This window comes from Bos indicus, chromosome 6 (assembly GCF_029378745.1).
Source record: "Bos indicus isolate NIAB-ARS_2022 breed Sahiwal x Tharparkar chromosome 6, NIAB-ARS_B.indTharparkar_mat_pri_1.0, whole genome shotgun sequence".
NCBI lineage: Eukaryota > Metazoa > Chordata > Mammalia > Artiodactyla > Bovidae > Bos > Bos indicus.
Genome location: NC_091765.1, coordinates 37354682 through 37376966, shown reverse-complemented (window position 1 = coordinate 37376966; position 22285 = coordinate 37354682). Strand labels below are relative to the sequence as shown.

Sequence of the window (22285 nt, the reverse complement as noted above, 5' to 3'; positions counted from 1 at the left end):
CAACCAGTCCATCCTAAAGGAGATCAGTCCTGGGTGTTCATTGGAAGGACTGATGCTAAAGCTGAAACTCCCAATACTTTGGCCACCTCATGGGAAGAGTTGACTCGTTGGAAAAGACCCTGTTGCTGGGAGGGATTGGGGGCAGGAGGAGAAGGGGACGACAACGGATGAGATGGCTGGATGGCATCACCGACTCCATGGATGTGAGTTTGAGTAAACTCTGGGAGTTGGTGATGGACAGGAAGGCCTGGCGTGCTGCGATTCATGGGGTCGCAAAGAGTCGGACACGACTGAGCTACTGAACTGAACTGAATTGAGGTAGACTTGTGAAGCTGACCCCTGGAGTGTGTGGAGTTGTCACTTGAAGATATCCCTTGGACCAGCCCACTGCCTGGCACAAGGGAGGGGCTGAGTTCCTATTTGCCGATTGAATATGTTAGAATCATCATCCCCTTCAATGCTAGGTGGCCTTGTGCCTCTGGATGTCCAGCAGGTGGCGCTGTGTAGCCAAGAGGCTGTATCACTTCCCTTTAGTGAAGCTGTTAGAGTCCATACAGGTCCTGAGAATTTCAAAAGCAGTCTATTAAAAATAGAGGGCTGTAAAGGAGATACATTAAAAAATCAATGGCTAAATATATACATATCCATATACGTGTGTATATATATATACATCATATATATATATATGATATTTATAAATAAAAGCATTTAAATAGTTTGTTATAATTCTTTTTCAACAACCAAAAACCCACAGGTAAAAAATTTAAGCATGATCCACATTAACCAACCAATCCAAAGCAAATTGTGATTTCAAGTTAACTGAAAAAAAGTCAGTTTAATAATTGTTTAGTTGACTTTGGGGAGTCTCCACACCTCCTCGAGTGTGGTATCTGCTTTGGATCTGAAGGCCTTTGTAGAGTACGTTGTACTTTGTTCACCCCTGTGTGGGGACTGGTAGGCGGCACGCCCCTTGGGGACACCATGAGCTCCTCTTCTTGAGGACAGAGATCACATGTTGCTCCTCTTCATGTACAACATCTTGTCCCATCAATGTGAGTGGATTAAAAGTCCAAACCTGTAACTGGTCCAATGTGGTTTTAAGAGGTGGCAAGCCATGTAACACTGAAAGAGGAGTATTCTTGTCCTAATTAGTGGGTCATAGGATGACATGGAGGGAGACTAAGGGGAGGGACTGGAAGATGTCCCTACCCTTCTTGATATAGCACACGAGCAATGTGGTTGTCTGTATTCATTGCTCCACTGACTGCTCGAGTTGGACTTGCAGACTCGTTCGTGTTCGGGTCACTATTGTCCACTCCTCTTTTAATTCTCTAGTATACTTGGGTGGGAAAGGGGACTAGGTGAGGGAAAGATTTTACTAAATACCATTTAAACCCCAAATCACTTACTATGAGGTTTTAAAATGCATTTTATGCTGTCCTGAAGATTATTACAGAATCAACTAAGTATTCACCACTTCCTGAGTGTTGAGAACTGTGGTCAAAAGATACATAAAACCTCTGTGATCAAAAGAAACATAAGAAGTATTTCCTTCTTGAAGTATATAGGCATGCTTAGGTATTATACCTGTAGTCATTAGAGTTCAGCACAAGACACCACTCATTAAAGTGTTGAGATTTTTAATAGATTTGTTGTAGCGGTTTGGTTAGGGAGGAAGAGTCACCATTACTAGACTCTTAAGTGTCAACCATTATACTGGATAAATTTTAGTAATTTTTTTTTTTAAGTACCAAAAACTCCCATGAGATAACTCATTATCTCCATCTTATAGAAGAGGAAACTGAGGCTTAGAAAGTTTAAGCCTCTTGTACAGGTTACAAGCAACTTGTACAGGTCACAGACCTGATTTGTATAGGTCAGATTCAAATCCTAATCTCCTGTGACCTACTCAGACTATGATCTCCTCTCCTTTCTCCAAGACCATTCAGAATGGGCTGGTAAGATTGACAAGTCTCCACGGCAGAGCTGTGGCTTGAGTTTAGAGTGTGCCATACAAGATCTTGGAGAAGGAAATAGCAACCCACTCCAGTGTTCTTGCCTGGAGAATCCCATGGACAGAGAAGCCTGGTAGGCTGCAGTCCATGGGGTCGCACGGAGTTGGACACGACTGAAGCGACTTGGCATACAAGATCTGGTGGGTGGGTGGGAGGCAGATGTGTCTGTGTTAGTCAGCATCCCAGAAGGAAAGAGCTGGGAGTTGCAAGTGGTAATTAAAGTTTAACAGAGGGGCTGTTTACAGAGGTGTGGCAAGGTTACAAGAGTCAGCAAGGGGACATGAGGTGCTGGGAAGGATTCCCACCTCCAGGCCTGAAGGGACAGGAGAGGGAATGGCATGGCATGAGGCCAGTCTGACTGGAAAAGAGATGCCCCCAGCAGCTGTGGCCACAGTTAGAGGGTCCTGCCAAACGGCATCCAGCTAGTGAGGGAGAGGGCAGAGGGGGAAACCCAACTCCTGGGCCCCCAGATCTCCTGTCCTGCCTCCTATTGACTGAATGCAGGGGAGCCCAGTGGTGCGGTCTGTAAGGGTCAGCTGTGAGGTGCAGAGAATGAGAATTGATCTGAGAATAAAGTGAGATTGGCCTGCCCATCCTATTGTGGAGAGAGTGAGCAGCAGCCCACAGCAGGTGGATGAGAAGCCCCAGGTGGCCTCTGCTGGGGGCATCAGACTCACTGGTGTGGATAGTGTTGCGGGAGGTGGTGGGAAGTGAAGTTGAAGGGCACATTGGAAGTCCCAAGCATCAGGATCAGAGACGCCTGATCTTAATCTGATATTCAGTAGTAAGCCAATTCTGTTTCACATAAGCCAATGTTAATTTATTTCTTTTATAAGCCAGAGAACTGGGGAGGAACCCTGGAAGAATGAAAAGGGAAGGAAGGCAGGATGGCTGTCTGTGTGTCTACTGAGATGGTGTGAGCGAGTGTGCCGGGTCCTTTGCACACTTCATTTGGCTTGTTCTGTCTTCCAGTGACCTATGGGATGATGAGCTCTAGTGTGTACTACTACACCCGGATCATGTCACAACTCTTCCTGGACACCCCAGTGTCCAAAATGGAGAAAACTAACTTTAAAACTCTTTCTTCAATGGAAGACTTCTGGAAGGTATTTGCAAATGACCTCTTTATCATTGAAAATTGTTCATTTGGCTTCATAAATTCAATTCAGTAGTGTCTACAGATCTTGCTGTGCACTTAACACTGGGTGAGATGCTGTAAGTTATGGTGAGTTGTTAGCACTCCTGTTGAGAACCTTGCATGTACCTTATCTCATACCTTACCTTATTTAACCCCCATTGTAACTGAATAAGGTAAGTACAAAAATCATGTCCCAGATTGTAAATGAAGAAACTGACATGCAGAGTGCTTACATGTGGCTAAGAAGTAAGAAGAATGGACTTCTCTCTGGTGTGACAGAGACTTCCTCATCCTAGGTTGTCATTCATTCAGTCATTCATGATGCACTAAATATCTGTTGAGTATCTCCTAGGATATAAGGCCCATGAGGGCAGAATTTGATTGTTTTGTCTGTTTTACTTCTGTTTTTGTCTCTTTTGTTGATGGTGGCTTGTACCCCAGAATAGGGATTCATGTGCTTAGTACAAGGCAGGCATATTCTTTCAAAGATCTCTAATGTAAAATTCAACCCAGCCCCTCCCCAAATTGTCACAAATTCCAACATTAACATTAGAGGATAAGCTATAAGCGATATCATAGGAAAAATATTAAACTGATATCGAAGTTATATCCAGAATCTAAGAATATGGGAAGGGAATTTGGAGAGAAAATGCTTGTTTCCTCCTGGGGAAATACTTTCTAACATTCTTCTTATACTCTGGCGTCACAGCTGTTGATTTAAAGATAGAGGAAGTGGATCACAAGAACCAGAGTACACTAAATAATGCCTAAAAATTCTTGGAATCAAAAACCACATATATAAATCTTCCCCATTTCAATAAAGCAAAGCATTTCATCTCAGTTGACCCTCTGATAAAGATAAGACACTGGGAAATAACTCAGTGTGACAAAAGTGAGTTTGTCATCCCTAGAGGCAAACTAAGATGTCTCACATATACACAGTTCTGTGATGATGAGTGCAAACTCTAAAAACAGAGAGGAGGAAGAGGGGTTGGGGGCTAGAGGGTTCACAATATGACGGAAAACTCCAGACAGTGTAAAGATCCACCAGATAGCAGACTGGTAATCAAAGCAATAGTCTTTTATCTCTGCAATGATAATGAACCATGATTACTATGTGGGATGCTATTTTAATAAGGGAAAGTGAAATTGATCATGGTTATAGATTTATGCAAATGACACCACCACCCCCCCCCCGCCCAGCCTTTAGAACTAGGGTAAAAAAAATCCAAGTTACTATTTATGAAGTGCCCACTTTGTGCCAGGTATAGCAACCACACAAAAGACAGATATTACAGGGACTTCCCTGGTAGTCCAGTGGTTGGGACTCCACTGCAGGGTGTGCAAGTCCGATCCCTGGTTGAGGAACTAAGATCCCACATGCCATGTGATGTGGCCAAAAAATAAAATTAAAAAAAAGATAGATATTACAGACGCTCAAGTCCTCGCAGCTATGTATTAAATGGTGGAGCATGAGCGGAGCAAGGTCCAGTTCCTCTGACAGCAAAGCCCACCCTTGTCACTCTGCCTTGTTCACAGAGGTGTCAAACTGTGGGTCACACAAGCATTCCAGGAAGAAACAAGGCCGCCTCTGAGCTTGGAGCTTTTCAAAAATGTTGCCTTTGCTTTCAGTTCACAGAAGGCGCCTTGTTGGATGGGCTCTACTGGAAGACGCAGCCCAGCAACAGAACGGAAGCCGACAACCGAAGCTTCATCTACTATGAGAACCTCCTGTTAGGGGTACCACGTATACGGCAACTCAGAGTCAGAAATGGATCCTGTTCCATCCCCCTGGACTTGAGAGATGAGATTAAAGAGTGCTATGATGTGTACTCCGTCAGTAGTGAAGACCGGGCTCCGTTCGGTCCTAGAAATGGAACGGCGTAAGTGTCTGTGGCTTGTGGACCTGGGCCCTGGCTTCTCATGGACATTCATTCTGTCATTTTCTGACCCCTTCACCAAGGAGAATTTGCCTTTAATGCTTATATTTAAGGCTGCAGCCAAACTTAGGCTTCTCAAGTTTTCTCTACTTTTAACATGCTTCAGCTTCCACATATATATTTTTTAAAAGGCTTAATTATTGACCCCATCCCCACAGGCACAAAGCTACCTGGGCCTTCAGAGGTTTCTTTTAAGATGCCTGGATCCTGTGTTTATAGATCCAGTGCCATGGTTCACTAGGTTGTTTCTAGGAAGGGAAAAGATCTCTTCCCCAGGAAGCTAAAAATAGGAATTACCAAAGAAAGCACCTCTCTGATACAACAAAAGACCCCTGCTGGGGGCAGGGAAGATGTGAACTTGGAATCTTCCTCCATTGAGTCTGAGGTCTCTCTCCTTATTCAGTGTTTTTCAGATGACTTTAAAATAAAATCTTATTTTGGCAAAGGCAAAAAAAAAAATTTCTTTTGATACAGAAATTCTTTTTTATTAGCTGTTAGAAATAAATTTGTGTTCCAAGTACAATTATTTTAAGTGTATGATGAGTTTTTGAGGCAGTTTTTCTGTCTGGTTTAAAACCTGTCCTCAAATGTGTGTTTATGATTTTGAGTACATATCTACATTGTGTTTATTTGCAGGGATTTTTTAGTGTTCTTTGATAACCATACTTAAAACATCTTGTGTATCAAGGGAGGGCAGTCATTATTTCTAGGATTAGTATAAAAAGTGAGAAGAGCTCTCAGGCTGTCCCAAGGTGGATCTCTTGGATCATGGGCCCTGGGTAAGTCACTATGGGTATAATTTTCTTCTAAGCTTTATTAAACTCTTTTTGGGTTTCTCTAGATCCCTTTGTTGGGAACTAAGATCCCAGAATCCATATTAGTTGACACACTTGAGGGCAAACACCTTTTCTGTAACCAGGTTCCTTGTCATTCATCCAGTGCACACCCTCTTTAATGCCCCGGCCTGTAGGAAACAAACTTACTACACATCAGATTTAGAGTAAAGGGACTGAATCCTCAAAACACAATTTTTCCAGGTTGTGAAAAATGATTTTGTTCTCTAATGCTCCGTTTTCTAGTTCTTGCAAAGTATAAGCATGTGTTTAAACTGTGGCTCCTTATCTCATATTTTTATTTATTTATTTTTTCTTATCTCATATTTTATTTCATGTCTTGATAAGGGAGATGTATGCAGCCTCTACTCCGTGCCAGGTGTTATTTAAAAAGTGAATTCATGCATTATCTCCTCTACTTTTCACAGAACAACTTTGAAATAGGTGTCAGTTCCACACTATAGACGAAAAGATGGAGGCTCACTTATCCAAAGCATTTCCGCTAGTAAATGGAACCATGCTAGGATTTAACCAGCTTGACTCCAAAGCGTTTCTTCTGTGATACCACATTGCTTCTTCCATATTAATTATGTTACTCTGGTGGTTGCTGTTGCCCTAAGCTTCCTGTCAGAATTCAAGCTTCTTGATGGCAGGAACTCTGTTTTGTTCAACCAGTATATTTCCAAAGCTTTGAACAGTACCAAGAACATCCAAAATGTTCAGTAAATACATGTTGGATACACAATGAATTAGTGATTTTCCATGCAGGGTTGGCTATGAAGGGGTCCTTCCTGTGTGTATTTCTAAACCATCCCTGATCCTGCCAGAATCTGAGTTATTCCCATTTCGCCTTCCCTTCATCACCATACTTCTTGAAAAAAGAGTCTTCACTGCTTCTTCCTTTTCGTTACCATTGATTCACACCTTAACGCTTAAGCCTTTGCTTTTGCCATCTCTCTCGGAAGCTACTACTGGGCTTGTTCTATTTGCCGATCCACTGATCCATTGCCAGCCTAATCCTCATCAACCCCTCTGCAGGATACGGTCTTGTTGGTTGCTTGTTCTTTTGACTTTGGTGAGTGATAGTGAAATAGAGCTCCTCTTAATTCTACAACTCCCTTCCTCTCTCTTATTTCCAGGTTCTATATTCAGATCTCTATCTTTTCTTTCTTTATACTCTCTCCTTTGGTATTCAGATGGCTCCCATTCTCTTCTCTGTTTGATGATTCACTGTTTCTTCAACAAATATACTGAGTGTTAACATGTGCCAGGCATGTTCCCAGTGAATTCTCCCTTTTCTAGAAATGCCCTTGGTTCTGGCTGGAGTGAAGAAGCAGTGTTCTGTCACTGCTAACATTCGAGTGATAGAGGATGAGTCTGCATGCTACCTGTAGCTCCCGTCATTCAAAATGCCCCAAACTGAACTCATCACTTTCTTGTTGGATCTGAACTCCCTCCTGTACACGGCACCACCATCTTTGAATTGCCCAAAAAGAGACTCAAGGCATTTTTCAGAGGTCTCCTCTCACTTGCCCCAACTTCCAAATCAGTGCCAGGTTCTGTTGACAGTCACTGCCATGGCCGTGTCAGTTCTCCCTTTTCCTTCCCATCTCACTGCTCTAGTTCAGGCCTCATCGCGTCTTGATTCTTGTAGGGACAGGTGACTCAGCTGTGTTGGGGTCCGCGGGACCACCCCCAGGTTCAACAAGTTGCTCGAAGAGCTCCCTAGATTCAGCATATACTCACAGCTACGGTTTATTGCAATGAAAGGGTATATGCAAAAGCAGAGAAAGGGACAGGCACGTGGGGCAGAGTCTGGAGGAAACCAGGTGCAGTTTGCAAAGGTCCTCTCCCAGCGGAGTTGCGGGGACATGCTTCCTTCCTCCAGTAACACACTGACAACTCATAGGAAACGCTGTCTGTTCAAGATGCTCATCAGACACTTGGTGCCTGCCCTGTTTTACTGGGTGCTGGTCACATACGCAGGCTCTGCCTGGCATATCCTCAAATCCCAGACTCCCAGAAGCAAAGCAGACATGCAGCATAAGCCACCTTGTTTGTATAGAAGCCTAGGTACCTCAAGCCACTGTTTCTGGCCAGAGAAAGTGTTTTATCAGTGTAGGGAGCTATTTACCACCTAAATTCCATATAGCAACTGAGGACCAACCTTGCAAGCAGGGCTTTTTAAGAAACGGTGGTCTAAGACCCGCTATGTTGACTCTTTTCTGCCTGTGAATTCTCTGTTCCTCACCACGTCAGGCTTGTCCACAGCCACCAGAGTAACCCTGTTCTATGCCTCCCAGAAACCTTCACTTCGGTGACCCTGTGAGGCCTGCCCCTCACTGCCTGACCACAGTCTATCTTTCAGCCTTCTCTTCTTCATCATATGGGAGCCAAACCAAACTACTGGCAGATACCTTGTACTTCCTTGGCTCTGCAAGGCTCGGGCTTAAAAATACCATCCCCATCTCCCTGTGTAAGTCTGAATCCTGCTTACCTTCCACAGCCTATGTTCAACATGTTTTCTTCCCAAATCCTTCTCTGATTCACATTTCTCTTCATCACTGAAGCTTCAAAGACTAGCTTCCCTCAGATTGGTCCAAGCAATCTCTCTGTGCTTCTTCTTTGGTTCTTATTATCTGCTACCTTGTATCTTCATGGTTTAATTACAGCTTATAAATTTCGGAGAGAAAGGATCTTGGTTCATCGTTCTATCCTCATTAATGCCAAAGGATCATCTGCTTCCCAAGAGCCTCTATAAATGTCTGTGGATTAAATTCCCGATGCTCTGTGGAGTCTCCCTTAGTTCAGTTGCTGCCAGTGGCACTTGATGAATTTGTACCTGTTTTGGCTGGAAGTTTTGGGAGGCCTCAAGTCATCTAGTCCCAAAGTTACCCTGGGAAGGCAACCATATCAGCTGAGGACTAATAGAATAGACCTCTGAATACAGACACTTCTGGGGTAGGTTTCTGACTTTACTGTAAAAAGATTTGAGACAGAGCTGACCTCACTAAGCCTCAGGGCCCTTATTCCTAGAAGGGGGATAATAGCTGTTTGAGAATTATGTAAGAAAATGCAAAGCACTGTGGAAAGCACATTACCCAGCTTGATGAGACTTGCATTTATTTTTTATCAGTACCTATTCTATCTTATCAGGAACCAGTTGTCTCTGTAATTGCTCCAAGTGTTCCATTGATTTTACCTGTTTGTTTTGTTTTTTAATTAGTTGGATCTACACAAGTGAAAAAGACTTGAATGGGAGTAGCCACTGGGGAATGATTGCAACTTATAGTGGAGCTGGTTATTACCTGGATTTGTCAAGAACGAGAGAGGAAACAGCCGCTCAGGTTGCTAACCTCAAGAAAAATGTCTGGCTGGACCGAGGAACCAGGGCAATTTTTATTGACTTTACAGTGTACAACGCCAACATTAACCTGTTCTGCGTGATCAGGTGTGTATGAAGAGCACTCATTCCTTCCGGTTCTGTGTATTTGTAAAAACATCCTAGTCTGGATTTTAAGCCAGAAAACCATTGCCTGCAGTTGTCTGCATGAGGATGAAAACCAAAAGCTTATTGGGATGGGGACATTTAGGGGAAAGGAGTTAGGTTCCCTGAATATTGCAAGTTAGGAAGAACCTTAAGTCTGATCCAAGTTTATCCCAAAGCTGGAACTTTCTCAGATAAAGCACTGTGTTTTGCTAGCATTTATCCTTTCCCATTATGAAAATGCTCTGTTACCAAGGAGCCCTGGCATCAAAGCTTGTCTCACTTTCCTGAGTTTCTCAGTCTCATACGATGCCCTGCTACCAGAACACAAGCACAGTAGTCAGGGGCTGTGCCTGGGTTGAGCAGGATACCTAGGTATCTGCTCACACTTAAAAAGATTTACCAAAGACACATAAAGTTCCTTCTACCGATTCTGTAACGTCACCATCGTGACCACTCTGCTAATAGTGAGGAAACTAACAGAAGATCTCACTGGCTTGTTTGGGCCTCTCATTCATCCATTCATTCAACAAACCTTTATTAGACACTTAGTATACGCCAGGCACTGTTCAAATCTTTTGGCATGCATCAGTGAACAGAATAAATTTCCCTGTCCTTGTAGAGCTCACATTCAATCAGGAGGAGATAATAAATGATAAACAATAAACCAAAGAAACAAATAGCACGTTAGAGGGCAGTGTGCTATAAAAAAGCAGAACTCTGGAGATTCAGCATCCACCCACTTTAATCCTCCTTGTGAACATGGTGCAACATCCAAACACTGCCAGCGTGAATTACTTGCACATACGTTTGTGCTGTCCGTGTTGTGTGCTCGATCGCTTAGTCGTGTCCGACTCTTGTGACCCCACCAGGCTCCTCTGTCCTTGGAATTTTCCAGGCAAGAATACTGGAGCAGGTTGCCATTTCCTACTTCAGGGGATCTTCCCAACCCAGGGATTGACCCACATCTCTTGAGTCTCCTGCCTTGGGAGGCAGATTCTTTACCACTGCACCATCTGGGAAGCCCTGCACATATGTTTACCCACCAAATAATAAGGATAAATTGTTGTAGTAGCTTTATTTTTGAGACTAACTCAAACTCTACATTATATAGCCAAGTGGATTTTCCCAGTCTTTGTATCTAACAACTTTTATCACATTAAATCACATTGTGATTTACATTAAATCAAGTAATAGATATTACTAGAAATGAACTAAAATTTGCTGCAGTTATTATTGAACATCTAATGATTCTAGTGAGAACAGAAAGAGGATAAACACAAGCAAGCAACTCTGATTGACATTTAAGGAAGTAACATATATATAGAAGGTATAAATGAATATGTCTCACTTCCTTCCCACACTTCAAGAGTGAATCTTGTCAAGGCAGTTGCTTCATTTTTCTGCCTCATTGTTGCCTCAGTATCTGGAGGGGTTGACCATGCAGAACCAGAACGGGCAGAGAGATGACTCAGCACACAGAGGCCACTTCCTGCCCTTGCGAGTTTACACTGAGGCTGTCACAAGGCTCTTCATTTCAGTATTGCTCTCTGGTTTGTGGTTCTCACTCCTACTCTCTAGCACATCAAATAGGAAGGAAATAGGATACTGATACTATGAAGGAAGGAAAATGTTTCACACTGCTTTGACCAATTCTAATTTGCTGTAGTCCCTGCGTGTACTTGAGTGTTGCTCATGCTTAAGCCTTAGATACTCAGGTTCTAGAGGTCCTGTCCTGTCCATTCTGTAGTGGGAGAGAGAGTTATGCCTAATAGCTGACTTTAGGTCTTTTAAAAGGTCTTTTTTTTTTTTTTTGATATCTTGGTTATTATAGAACATGCTGAAAGGAACAAAGGAACATGGGTGTGCGGATACCTCAAGTTAAGGATCTAGAGAGTCTATTTCTAGCGTAAAGGGAAATTATACCATTAAGTGAATCATTTAACCTTCTCACTGTGACACCTGCAAAGGTGAATTTGGCAAGAAGCATCTTCATTTCAATTATGATAAAGCACTAAAGACCAGTGCCTTCAGTGTGAATGTAAAAACATATGTTACTCTTTCGGACAATCAGACATTTACTAAGCACCAATTCACTATAAGGTTCTGGGAAGTTCCAGTAGCAGAAAGGTTTTCCTAAGCAAATATTCGATGCTGATTCACCAAATGCATGAATGAGAAACTCGGTCCCTTTCTTTATCTGTATACAAAACAGACATCCTACTTCTCAGCTGGGCCATAGGCGTTTTGAATGATGACACAAACTTCTTGTGTTCTTCATGGCCCATTTGAATGACTTACATTTAATAGAAGTCTGAGAAAGGCTTGTTTGATTAATTTCTGCATTTAAAAAACAATTACACAGCATTCTGAGTAGTATGACTACCAGAAAAGTAAATGGGAGACTGAGGAGAAATAATCTCTTTGGGAGGATTTGGGAAGACAAGATTTGTTCTTCTTGTGACATGGAATTCTACAAGGAGGGGGTTACTGGCTGTGATAAGAACATTTTGTCACTTGTTTGGAGTGACTTGTGGTGGTCATCCCAAACTAGGATGGCTAGGGCTTCCCAGGTGATGCTAGTGATAAAGATCCCACCTGCCTATGCAGGAGATGTAAGAGTTGCAGGTTTGATCCCTGGGTTGGGAAGATCCCTTGGAGTAGGAAATGGCAACCCACACCAGTATTCTTGCCTGGAAAATCCCATGGACAAAGGAGCCTGGCGGGCTACAGTCCATGGGGTTGCAAAGAGACACGATTGAGCGCACACACACAATTGGGGTGACTTGTGGTTGCAGTTTTATTACCTTCTAGTGTAGGAACAGAGTAGATGACTGCATCATACATTCTTCCCTGACTGCATCCATGTGTTGTTTTTGATGTTATTGTTTTAATTGTTCTTATTACAATGCAGGTTACTGATCGAATTCCCAGCAACAGGAGGTGTGATCCCATCTTGGCAATTTCAGCCTGTAAAGCTGATCCGCTATGTTACAACTTTTGATTTCTTCCTGGCAGCCTGTGAGATTATCTTTTGTTTATTTATCCTTTACTATGTGGTGGAAGAGATATTGGAAATTCGCATTCACAAGCTACACTATTTCAGGAGTTTCTGGAATTGTCTGGATGTTGTGATCATTGTGGTAGGTTGGAGAACAACACCAAATCTCCTCTCTGTTATAGAAGCGTGTTAGAGTCTCTGCTGTCCTGACTTTTGTGGGTCTTTATCTTCCTGAAGGAGAATCTAAAATTCTCCTCTGTGATAACAGCTTCAATGTTCCTAATCGTCTCATTTTGCATGAGTAACCCTTCTGCCTATGAAGTGAAGAGGCATTTACAATAGGCTGTCGTTTGGCCACACTAATAATAAGAATAGCTTATTGATTCATATTTGGCTTTGGCATGCCATATGAGATGTGGGAGAGATTATAATGTTTTGCTTATTCTGTTTTGGTAGTGGTTTAATAGGTATATTTGCAAAATCCTACACATCATCGAATTTTAAATATTTGGATAAAAATAAATACAAACAGAATTCTAACACTTTCTTGTCACTTGCGTTGACATCATGGAATTTGAGGCTAGGTTTTTGGCTCAGCAGCCACAGAATTTTGCAAATATTTTCTTGGAAACTGGCTTCCCTATGCTATTGTTGTTATTTTTTTTAACTCAGTACTGACAAGACAACAATTCAGACAGTGTGCTTTTATAAGTACAGGAAACAGTTACTGGAACCCTACTTCTCCTTTGAAACCTTTTCTGACCCTGTAGAAATAGGGCATGCTTTCTGTGAAGCTTATATCAAAAAAAGAAAATTCTTCTGTAGATAGAGATGAGAATCTCAAAACTCAGAGTCACATAATGACCCAAACTCTCATAAATTCTCTTTCTTCTCTTTTCTCTCTCATTCTCTATTTTGAAGGAAGAGTCTCAAGGAAATTCAGTGTCTTTCTATGATATGATGTTGATGGCCTTCCCTGGTAATTCAGCTAATAAAGAATCCGCCTGCGTTGCAGGAGACCTGGGTTCAATCCCTGGGTTGGGAAGATCCCCTGGAGAAGGGAACGGCTACCCACTCCAGTATTCTGGCCTGGAGAATTCCATGGACTGTATAGTCCATGGGGTCACAAAGAGTCGGACATGACTAAGAGACTTTCACTTCACTTTACTTCTGTGTTTTTATAAACATTTGCCCTGGGCAGAGCTAAAACAAAGGGTACCTAGTTAGAGTTGGTAAAACTTATTTTTAGATTCAGTCAGTCAGTCTATGCAGAATACACTTATCAGTGTATTCCAAAAAGCTCAAAGGAAATATTCCTACCACCAGTGCAAAAAATACTAGGTGCAAAAAATACTAGGTTAAGACTGGGACTCCTTTACAGAGAAGAAAAGGAAGGTGGTGAGGCGGTCTTTTTCATCTGTGGTTGGCAGCCAGTCAGGTCTTGACTCTGATAATCACCAAGACAGCCATCCCAGCAAGGGCTGATGAAGTGGTCTGTGACCATGAGAAGAGAGAGAGAATGAACAGCAAAGGTCACAGCACTTGCCGCAGCCCAACTGCCATGGATTCAGGATCTACGTGAGGGCCAAACATTTATGGTTGGCCCTTAGCACTTTCCACACATACACATCCATCCAGAGGTGATGAATGCAAGTAGGGCCCAGTATTCCCCTCAAACCTGGTTTATAACCCAGAACCAAAGCGGATATGAAGAGTTGTATGGTCGTGAGTTAAAGGGCAGAAACAGGCAAGGGGGCCCTCTGGGCTACATCCTCCCACTGCAAGCCTTCTCAAGCCCTCTGTGCCCATCGTTCCCACCATCTAAGACCAAGCTCCTTCTTTCTTCTCACGAGCACTCCTTTTAATATGTCTCGATTTACCCTTCACCTGTGTTGTGTGATGTCAGCTTCTTCGAAGGTTTTTGTACTATTTGTCTTTGTGTGTTTATTTGCTCTTGAACCAGGGTATAATTTTCTTGAAGACAAAGTTTGTACTTCTTACTTCCATTTGTTCCTCTTGATCCCTACCACAGTGCTGTAGGTGCAGATATCCATGTATTTGTTGAATAAAGGAAAGGATAGATGGCTAGAGAGTGAGGAAATAGCCCCACAAATGAAAACAGAGAGTGAGATGAGGCCTGAGAAAGCAGAAGAGTAAGTGATTTAAAGGAAGGTGGCAGAAAAAAACAGAAGGCGTTCCTGTGTGATTTGTTTTGTAATAAAGTGACATCTCGGGTGTGTGCACATACACGTGTTCTCACTGAAATTCTGTTTCTAACTAAGGAAGCGCAAGTAGTGTATTGTTTCACTTTTTATGGCAGTGCTTACCGCTTTCTCTCTGGGTGTGTGAGTGACTTTTATGAATGCCATTGGGTGAATAGAGTGGTGAGCCCTAGAACTAATACACTGGTGAAGGAAAAAACTAGTGATTTTAAGGTGAGCTATAGATTTCTAGAACACTGTAATAAAATCTTTATTTAATCTTTTGTTTTCCAGCTATCAGTGGTCGCTATAGGAATTAACATATACAGAACATCAAATGTGGAAGCTCTGCTACAGTTTCTAGAAGATCAAAATACTTTCCCCAACTTCGAGAATCTGGCATACTGGCAAACACAGTTCAACAACATAGCTGCTGTCATAGTGTTTTTTGTCTGGATTAAGGTAATTTATAAATTTCACGTTCAGATTTTTAATATTTTTTCTTCTTTTTGTTAGTGTGAGTCACAGAAAGTGTTGAAGGACCTGAATTTGCTTCTGTGGCCAAATTGAAGTAGCCAAAGCTGCTCCATGTATTATGACTGAAACAAACGAGCAGGACTTTCATGATCGTTTATCTTCACTGTTGAATGAAGCTCCTGGTTTCTTGCACTCTTGCAAGAACTGTATTTGTAGGTTTTGTTTAATAAATGTATTAAGAGCCCTTTTCAGTGTGTCTGCTGGCCTAGGGCACCTGGCTATGCGGAGACAGAGACAGGTTCGAATTTTACCTGATGTGGGGTGACCAGGTGAAGGAAAAGGAACTAAGAAGGGGGAAGGATGGGGAAATGGAGGGGAGAGAGACTGCATTGGAAATGTTCTCTGGAAACAATGCCTCCTTTCCAGGTGGAGGTCTTAGGGAAGCTTTACCTAGAATTGAGGTTGGACAGACACCTCCTCCAAGTAGTGCCTTCAGGACTCATTTCCTTCTTCTCCTAAAGCATCACATGCATTTCCTTGTATGTGAAAGCGTGAGTCATGTCATATACAATAAGCCTCAATTCTGGAGATGCAGGAAATTTTAGTTCTTAGACAGCTGTCAGACTGTCACCAGTTAAGTTTTGTGATTGTGCCATCCAGATAGTAACTGCTATTAGTCACAAGTGACTAGATTTTAATTTAAAATTTAAAGTTGTATTGAAGAGCACCTTTATAGAGGGGACTTTCCAACAGTTACTTATTTTTTGGAATGGTATCCATAGCTGGAAAGCCTGAGATTTATCAGGGGGTTTAGACCTTGTCCTGAGTCTCTCATGCCATTTTTTCATTTACAGATTTGTTCAAGAGAAACTATCACTAACATACCAAGCCATTATCACAAACTGTAATAATAATCACAATCTCATAGAAATACTGCTGGCAGCTGTATTAAGTAATGTTACAACAACCATCAAAAATGTCTTGTTATGGCCAGAAACAGTTTGTAAGAGGTCTTTAAGTAAAATGCTAGATATTTTCTTTCAGTATGTGCCTCAGGCTGAGTGTTTAATTTAGTGCTTCACCTGTGAATATTTCGCTCCCAAGACCATGGGAACCATTAAGTTCTTTAAGGCAGGGATCAGAACTCTCCTTCTGATGGATGTCTCCATGTCCTTCCACCAGGGCTCCCAGCTAGAACTGTGTGGGATTCGTGCCCTCTGGGCTGGAGCTGCCCACTTTGGGCCGCGTCCTCAATGCCTCGTCTACAAAAATGCACAACGTGGCTGTGCAGTCAGAGCCTGGTGCAGATGCTTACTCTGTACCCTGGCCAGTGCCTGGCACACAGCTGATGCCCATTAAATAACAGTTACTAATATTCAATAAGTATTTTCTGGAGTTTTTTTAACTAGTGTTTTTTTTTAGGTTAACTCTTTTTGTTTTTGTTGGACTATAGTTAATTTACAGTGTGTTAGTTTCAAATGTGTAGCAAAGTGATTCAGTTATATATATATTCAGATTCTTTTCCACTATTCCTAGAGAAGGGAACACTACCCACTCCAGTACTCTGGCCTGGAGAATTCCATGGACAGAGGAGCCTTGCAGGCTGCAGTCCATGAGGTTACAAAGAGTTAGACACGACTGAGCAACTTCCACTTTTCCTTCATAGGTCATTGCAAAATATTGAGTGTCACTCCCTGTGCCTTACCTAGCTAGTTTTCATTGGTGCGTTTTTTCCCTTTTATTTTAGTCTTTCTAGGGGAAAAATATCAATGATCATTTTAATTATAATTAAACTTGTTTTCTCTGTGTTTTAACCAACATGTGAAATATAAGTGACATGAGGGCAGGGGCTTTGCTCTGTTCACTGGTATATTCCCACTCCAAGAACAATGCCTGGTATATGGTAGTCCCTCAACAAATGGGATAATATAAGTTGCTGGATTTGAAAAAAAAAACAAAACACATCTTTTTTGTCTCTCTCTTTTTTTGTTGTAAAATATACGTAAAAAGTCTACCATTTTAACTACTTTTAAGTGTATAATTCAGTGGTATTAAGTATCTTCACAGTGTTGTGAACCATCACCACCCTGCATTTCCAGAACTTTCTCATCATTCATGCTGCAACCTTTTTATCTGTTCAACACTAACTCCCCATTTCCCTCTATCCACTCAACACTAATTGTTTCTCGTTTTCTGCAGCTCCTGGGAACCTCTATTCTCCTTTCTGTCTCTATGAATTTCCCTACTCTAGGTACCTCATATAAGTAGAATCATGTAATATTTGTCTTTTTGTGTGTGGCTTATTTCACTTAGCACAGTGTTTTCAAAGTTCATTCATGTTGTAGCATGCATCAAAATTTCATTCCTTTTTAGGGCCGAATAATGATCCGTTGCATGTATATACCACATTCATCTGTGGTATATTTTGTGGTAATGGGTAATGTGGTATATTACCCATTCATCTGTGTATATTTCCCCTCTCTTTTGCAGCTCTTCAAATTTATCAACTTTAACAGGACCATGAGTCAGCTCTCTACAACCATGTCTCGGTGTGCCAAAGACCTCTTTGGCTTTGCGATTATGTTCTTCATTATTTTCTTAGCATATGCTCAGTTGGCATACCTTGTCTTTGGCACTCAAGTTGATGACTTCAGTACTTTCCAAGAGTGTATGTAAGTATATATGAAATTAAGAAGACAAATTTAATCAGAGAAAACACTGCCTTCTCAAGGTTAAAGAAACCTTCATGGTGGCTGTGTAACTACCAAATGTTTAAAAGTAGTGGTTTAAAATGAGAATTAATTCTCTTTTCAAAAACATTAACCCACCAATGCAATTATGACAATAATTTCTGAAATGCTAATGTTTAAAATAGAGCCTAAAAATACCATAGTAAGATATAGAATAACAGTTATCATAAACCAGCTCTGTCCCAAAGAATGAGGTCTTCTCAACACTAAATGCAGATGGTGGCATTTAAGACACAATTTGCCTCTATTTTTATACCTATCAAATATTGTTGCCATACATTTAAACTTCAGCTTATATTCTAAGAAAAAAAAAAGCTATTTCTAATATTCAAGGAGAAGCCCAAACCAATACAGGAATTTTCAGGTTTTGTCCCAAAATTCATAAACATAATATTAGAAATAGGTAAAGTAGCCAGTATCAGACTTCCATGGCCTGTACAAAGAAGTTAGTTAGGAAAGATGATGGTCATGATAATAGAAGTTAATAGGGTTTTGTGTACAAGAATGCCTAAAAAATGGTACTGTTTCATGAAAGTTGGGAATGGAAACAATTTTACTGATTAAGACCCAGCATCTGGCAACACACAGCTGTTCCTGACCCCACTTAAAGTGCATTGAGAATATTGGATCTTCAAACACGTACAATTTTGGCTATCCTTCAAAAATCTTTTTTTCTTAAGAGATTTTAAGTTCATATGCAGGGTGACCATTGTGAAGATTTAGAGTTATCATCTTTTACCTAGATTATATATTACATTCTTATAGTCAATTGCTTTTTAAGTCATCTAATAATAATTATTATGTTTTCTTTTTAACCAAATGAAAATAACATATTTTGCATGAAAGCATATTATTTTTATTCTAGAAGGCTTTTAATTGCTCATATAAGTAGCAAGAGTTTTCCCAAGGGGTTGACAATTTTATGTTATTTGGCAGCTTTCCACATTGATTTTTAAAAAAGGTTCAAAAGTATGAAATTATCTTTTGAGCAATGTTATGTCAAAAGAATGCTGGACACTCTTTGTTTTTGTATTGTGGTGTTGTGTTTTGTTTTGTTTTTATAGCTTCACTCAATTCCGTATCATTTTGGGTGATATCAACTTCGCAGAGATTGAGGAAGCTAATCGAGTTTTGGGACCAATTTATTTCACTACATTTGTGTTCTTTATGTTCTTCATTCTTTTGGTATGTACACTTTTGTTTATAGTGAGGTGATTTAAACTTCATAAATCACCATTATAAATCATCATCTCTTCTTTTCTTTCACACTTTATTCTCTATCAGTTTTTTAAAGACCTGGGAAGTAGAAAAAAGTAAATATTAGAAAACATGTTTTGTTTTATTTCTCATTCATTCACAGTTTTAAGTCTTTACCAAATATCTTTTCCATGATCTTTCATCTATACATATGTACTCAATTTAAAAAAAAGTAAATCAAGTGCAGATTTATAGTTACCTAAAATAGTGCTTTGCCTAAGAAGTAGAATATGCTTACACACTTTTTTTTTTTAAACACAAATGTCAGCACTTTCATGATCACTTGCTTGCATGACTCTTCATTTCTCTCCTTCTTCTTTTCTTTTTTAAAAATAGAAAATGACAGAGCAAGCCAGATGCAGGGTACCAGGAGTGACCTTTGAGTGAATTGTTGCTTGTGGAGGTCAAGATAGGTTGTTTTAACTTATTCATGTTTCATATACCTAGAGACTGCATGCAAAGAATATTTCAAATTTTAATTTAAAACTAAATCTCACAATGAATGGAAGTTGTTTTAAATTTTATTTTCAAAAATATTCCTCTTATTCTCTTGGTTTGGTACAAATTCAGGTTTTTAGCATTTTGGCCTTTAATTAAGTGTTTTTGAACAGCATTTTGTTCTTCATCTTAGCATTTAAACATTTATTTGTCCACTCCACTAAGTATTAAGTTAGCTTAACCTGGGCTGTGGGTATTTTTCATTTTAAACACTATCACTTAAGATTTTCCTTATATTAACTATATCTTAAGAAAAAACAATGTTTCCATTTTTAATTGATTTTTGTAAAGATCCTTTGTATAAAGTTCATTAATTCAGTTGAGGAGCTCCAGAGTTGGTCCAGGTATTTAGTGGTCAAGTATATGGTGTTTACTGATTGAAAATTAGATGTACTTTAATTGGACTGAAGGAATCAGGAATAGCACTTACATCTTGCTGTCTGTACATATCATGATTAGTTTTAAACTTAAGCCCCTTAAAAGTTTCTGTTTCCTGTCATATATCAAAGAAAAAAATAGAAGAGTAAGCCTTTGTCACTCTCTTACATTAGTAATATTTTGAATTCTGAAGCATCTGAATCCCAGAGTCTCTGCTAAGAGAACAGAAGTCAGGAATTAAGAGTTCTGCGGCAGACCCTTTAGTTGACTTCAGGCCACTAAGTTTTCTCTGTACATCAGTCTACCAGAGAGAGACATGATCATGGCAATTGGAAATGCTCAAATGCGGACATATTTGAATGTTGGCTTCTAACAGGCAGTGCCTCCTAAATTGTTCAGTCATTTTATCAGATCAATGCCTGGAACATGAAAAGCTCTTAGTTTTTGTCTTTATACTGAGATATTTATTTGTACTACTTCACAAAAAGGAATTGTTCTCCCTGTACCCTCCAGAGAGAGGGGAGGCTACTGTCAATACCAGTCTTTTTTTTTTATTCCCTGTAAATGGCAAGCCAAGGGCAGGGCTGATCACCATTCTGAGATGACTGCCAAGTGTTAATCTATTGCCCTCACTTAAGAAACCACAGTGGTGTGAGCTGGAGCAAAAGCCCCTCCATCAACAAGGAAAGACCTCCTATTCAAAGTCCGCCCCTCAATCAAGTGACACAGAATGGAAAGGCCATGAACTTCCTCTCCCCACACCTTCAAGAACCATTCTAGCCACTTTCCATTTTTTAAAATCTCTTCAGAAGACGCACACTATAATCCATTTCAACTGACATTTGCAGGCATTAGTTATTGATCATTTGGAAAAGAGACATAAAACATTAGATGCCTGTGTGGGAAGAATGAAGGTGGGTTACAGTCCACTGACTGCAGCTGTCTGCCCTTATTATTGAGCATTAAGCCACAAACTTCTGTGTATTTTATATTCTGTTCTCATTTCTGATACAGAATCCTAAATGATATTCCTCCTTAATTCATAGAGATTTAGTAGCTCATTAAAATAATGGAGCTCTGATTTGTTTCTCCATCAGTCATCAATAAATATTTATGGAGCCACCACATTTCAGGCAATATACTGGGTACTGGGAATGCAAGTAGTAAGGAAAATAGATACCAACCCCTCTCTTCCGACGATTCTGTGGGCTTGTATGGAAAACAGACATAATACACCACTGTATAGTCACAAACCATAGTTACATGCTAAAAAGGAAAACCAAAGGAAGAACACATTAAAGAAGGACCTTATCAGTTAGGTGTGATACTTTGAGAAAATCCACTGGAAACAGGCATTGGAAATGCAAGTCATGATAGTGGGGGAGAGAAAAGTCAGGAAAATGGACTAACCACTACTGAATGATAATAATAGCTGTAAATAATGGAACACCTGCCATCTGTTAATTCTGTCCTAAGTCCTTTACATAGATGAGCTTATTAATCCTTACCACAGATCTGTAGTGGAGATACTACTATTTCTCCCATTTTATAAATGCAAAAACAAATAAATTTTAGAATGAAGAATGGAAGAATGAATATAGTCTTGGCAGTGCCAAGGTAGAAACCCAAGTTTGCTTGCCTTCAAAGTCTGTGTCTTTTCCACTGAGCTTTTCTTGACTTATCTTTTCTGCTAGGCCTACCATCTTTCTATTTGTGGAGGTCTTTTTAACTGCTTAAAATATGTTCTGCAAACCTCAACTATTATAACAGTATTTGAAATAAGCATAGACTCCACTTGTCTGGCTTGACTACTGAAATTTGAGAACCTATTTAGAGTTCTACACCTCTAATAATTTATGTCAAGTGAAAAATGTACAGAACATAGATAAGCAAAAGTAATAAAATACCCCACCATTCCTAGGTAAATACATTAATATTTTATTGTATTTCATTCTTGTCTCTTTTTGAAAAATATTGCATTTGTAAGTAAGAATATATATTGCATTTTTATTTGCCATAACAAAGGAAAAACTAATTTTCCCAAAGAATTTGGTAGCAAAACTATTAATTGATGACTTCTTGAAACAGATTGTTTTTAAAAAAAGGTCAAATGTGTCAAATTTTAGATTGATGTTTACAAAATATATTTAGGTTTCTTCTTTAATCTCTAAATTTCTTTGATTTACAAACAGAATATGTTTTTGGCCATCATCAATGATACTTACTCTGAAGTTAAATCTGATTTGGCCCAGCAGAAAGCTGAGATGGAACTCTCGGATCTTATCAGAAAGGTATGACAAGCCCTAATTC

The 22285-nt window shown here is 40.2% G+C and overlaps 1 protein-coding gene across 2 annotated transcripts in view; it reads left to right on the top strand.

Annotated features, from left to right (window-relative positions):
* Positions 1 to 22285, top strand: part of PKD2 (polycystin 2, transient receptor potential cation channel) — a 58718-nt gene that overhangs the window by 26406 nt on the left and 10027 nt on the right. For both annotated transcript variants that reach the window (XM_070791190.1, XM_019962488.2), the window contains exons 3-10: positions 2988 to 3121; positions 4786 to 5036; positions 9153 to 9377; positions 12328 to 12556; positions 14910 to 15077; positions 17583 to 17764; positions 18907 to 19027; positions 22168 to 22266. In XM_070791190.1, the coding sequence (XP_070647291.1) occupies positions 2988 to 3121; positions 4786 to 5036; positions 9153 to 9377; positions 12328 to 12556; positions 14910 to 15077; positions 17583 to 17764; positions 18907 to 19027; positions 22168 to 22266 (1409 nt within the window). The remainder of the gene's footprint in view (positions 1 to 2987; positions 3122 to 4785; positions 5037 to 9152; positions 9378 to 12327; positions 12557 to 14909; positions 15078 to 17582; positions 17765 to 18906; positions 19028 to 22167; positions 22267 to 22285) is intronic.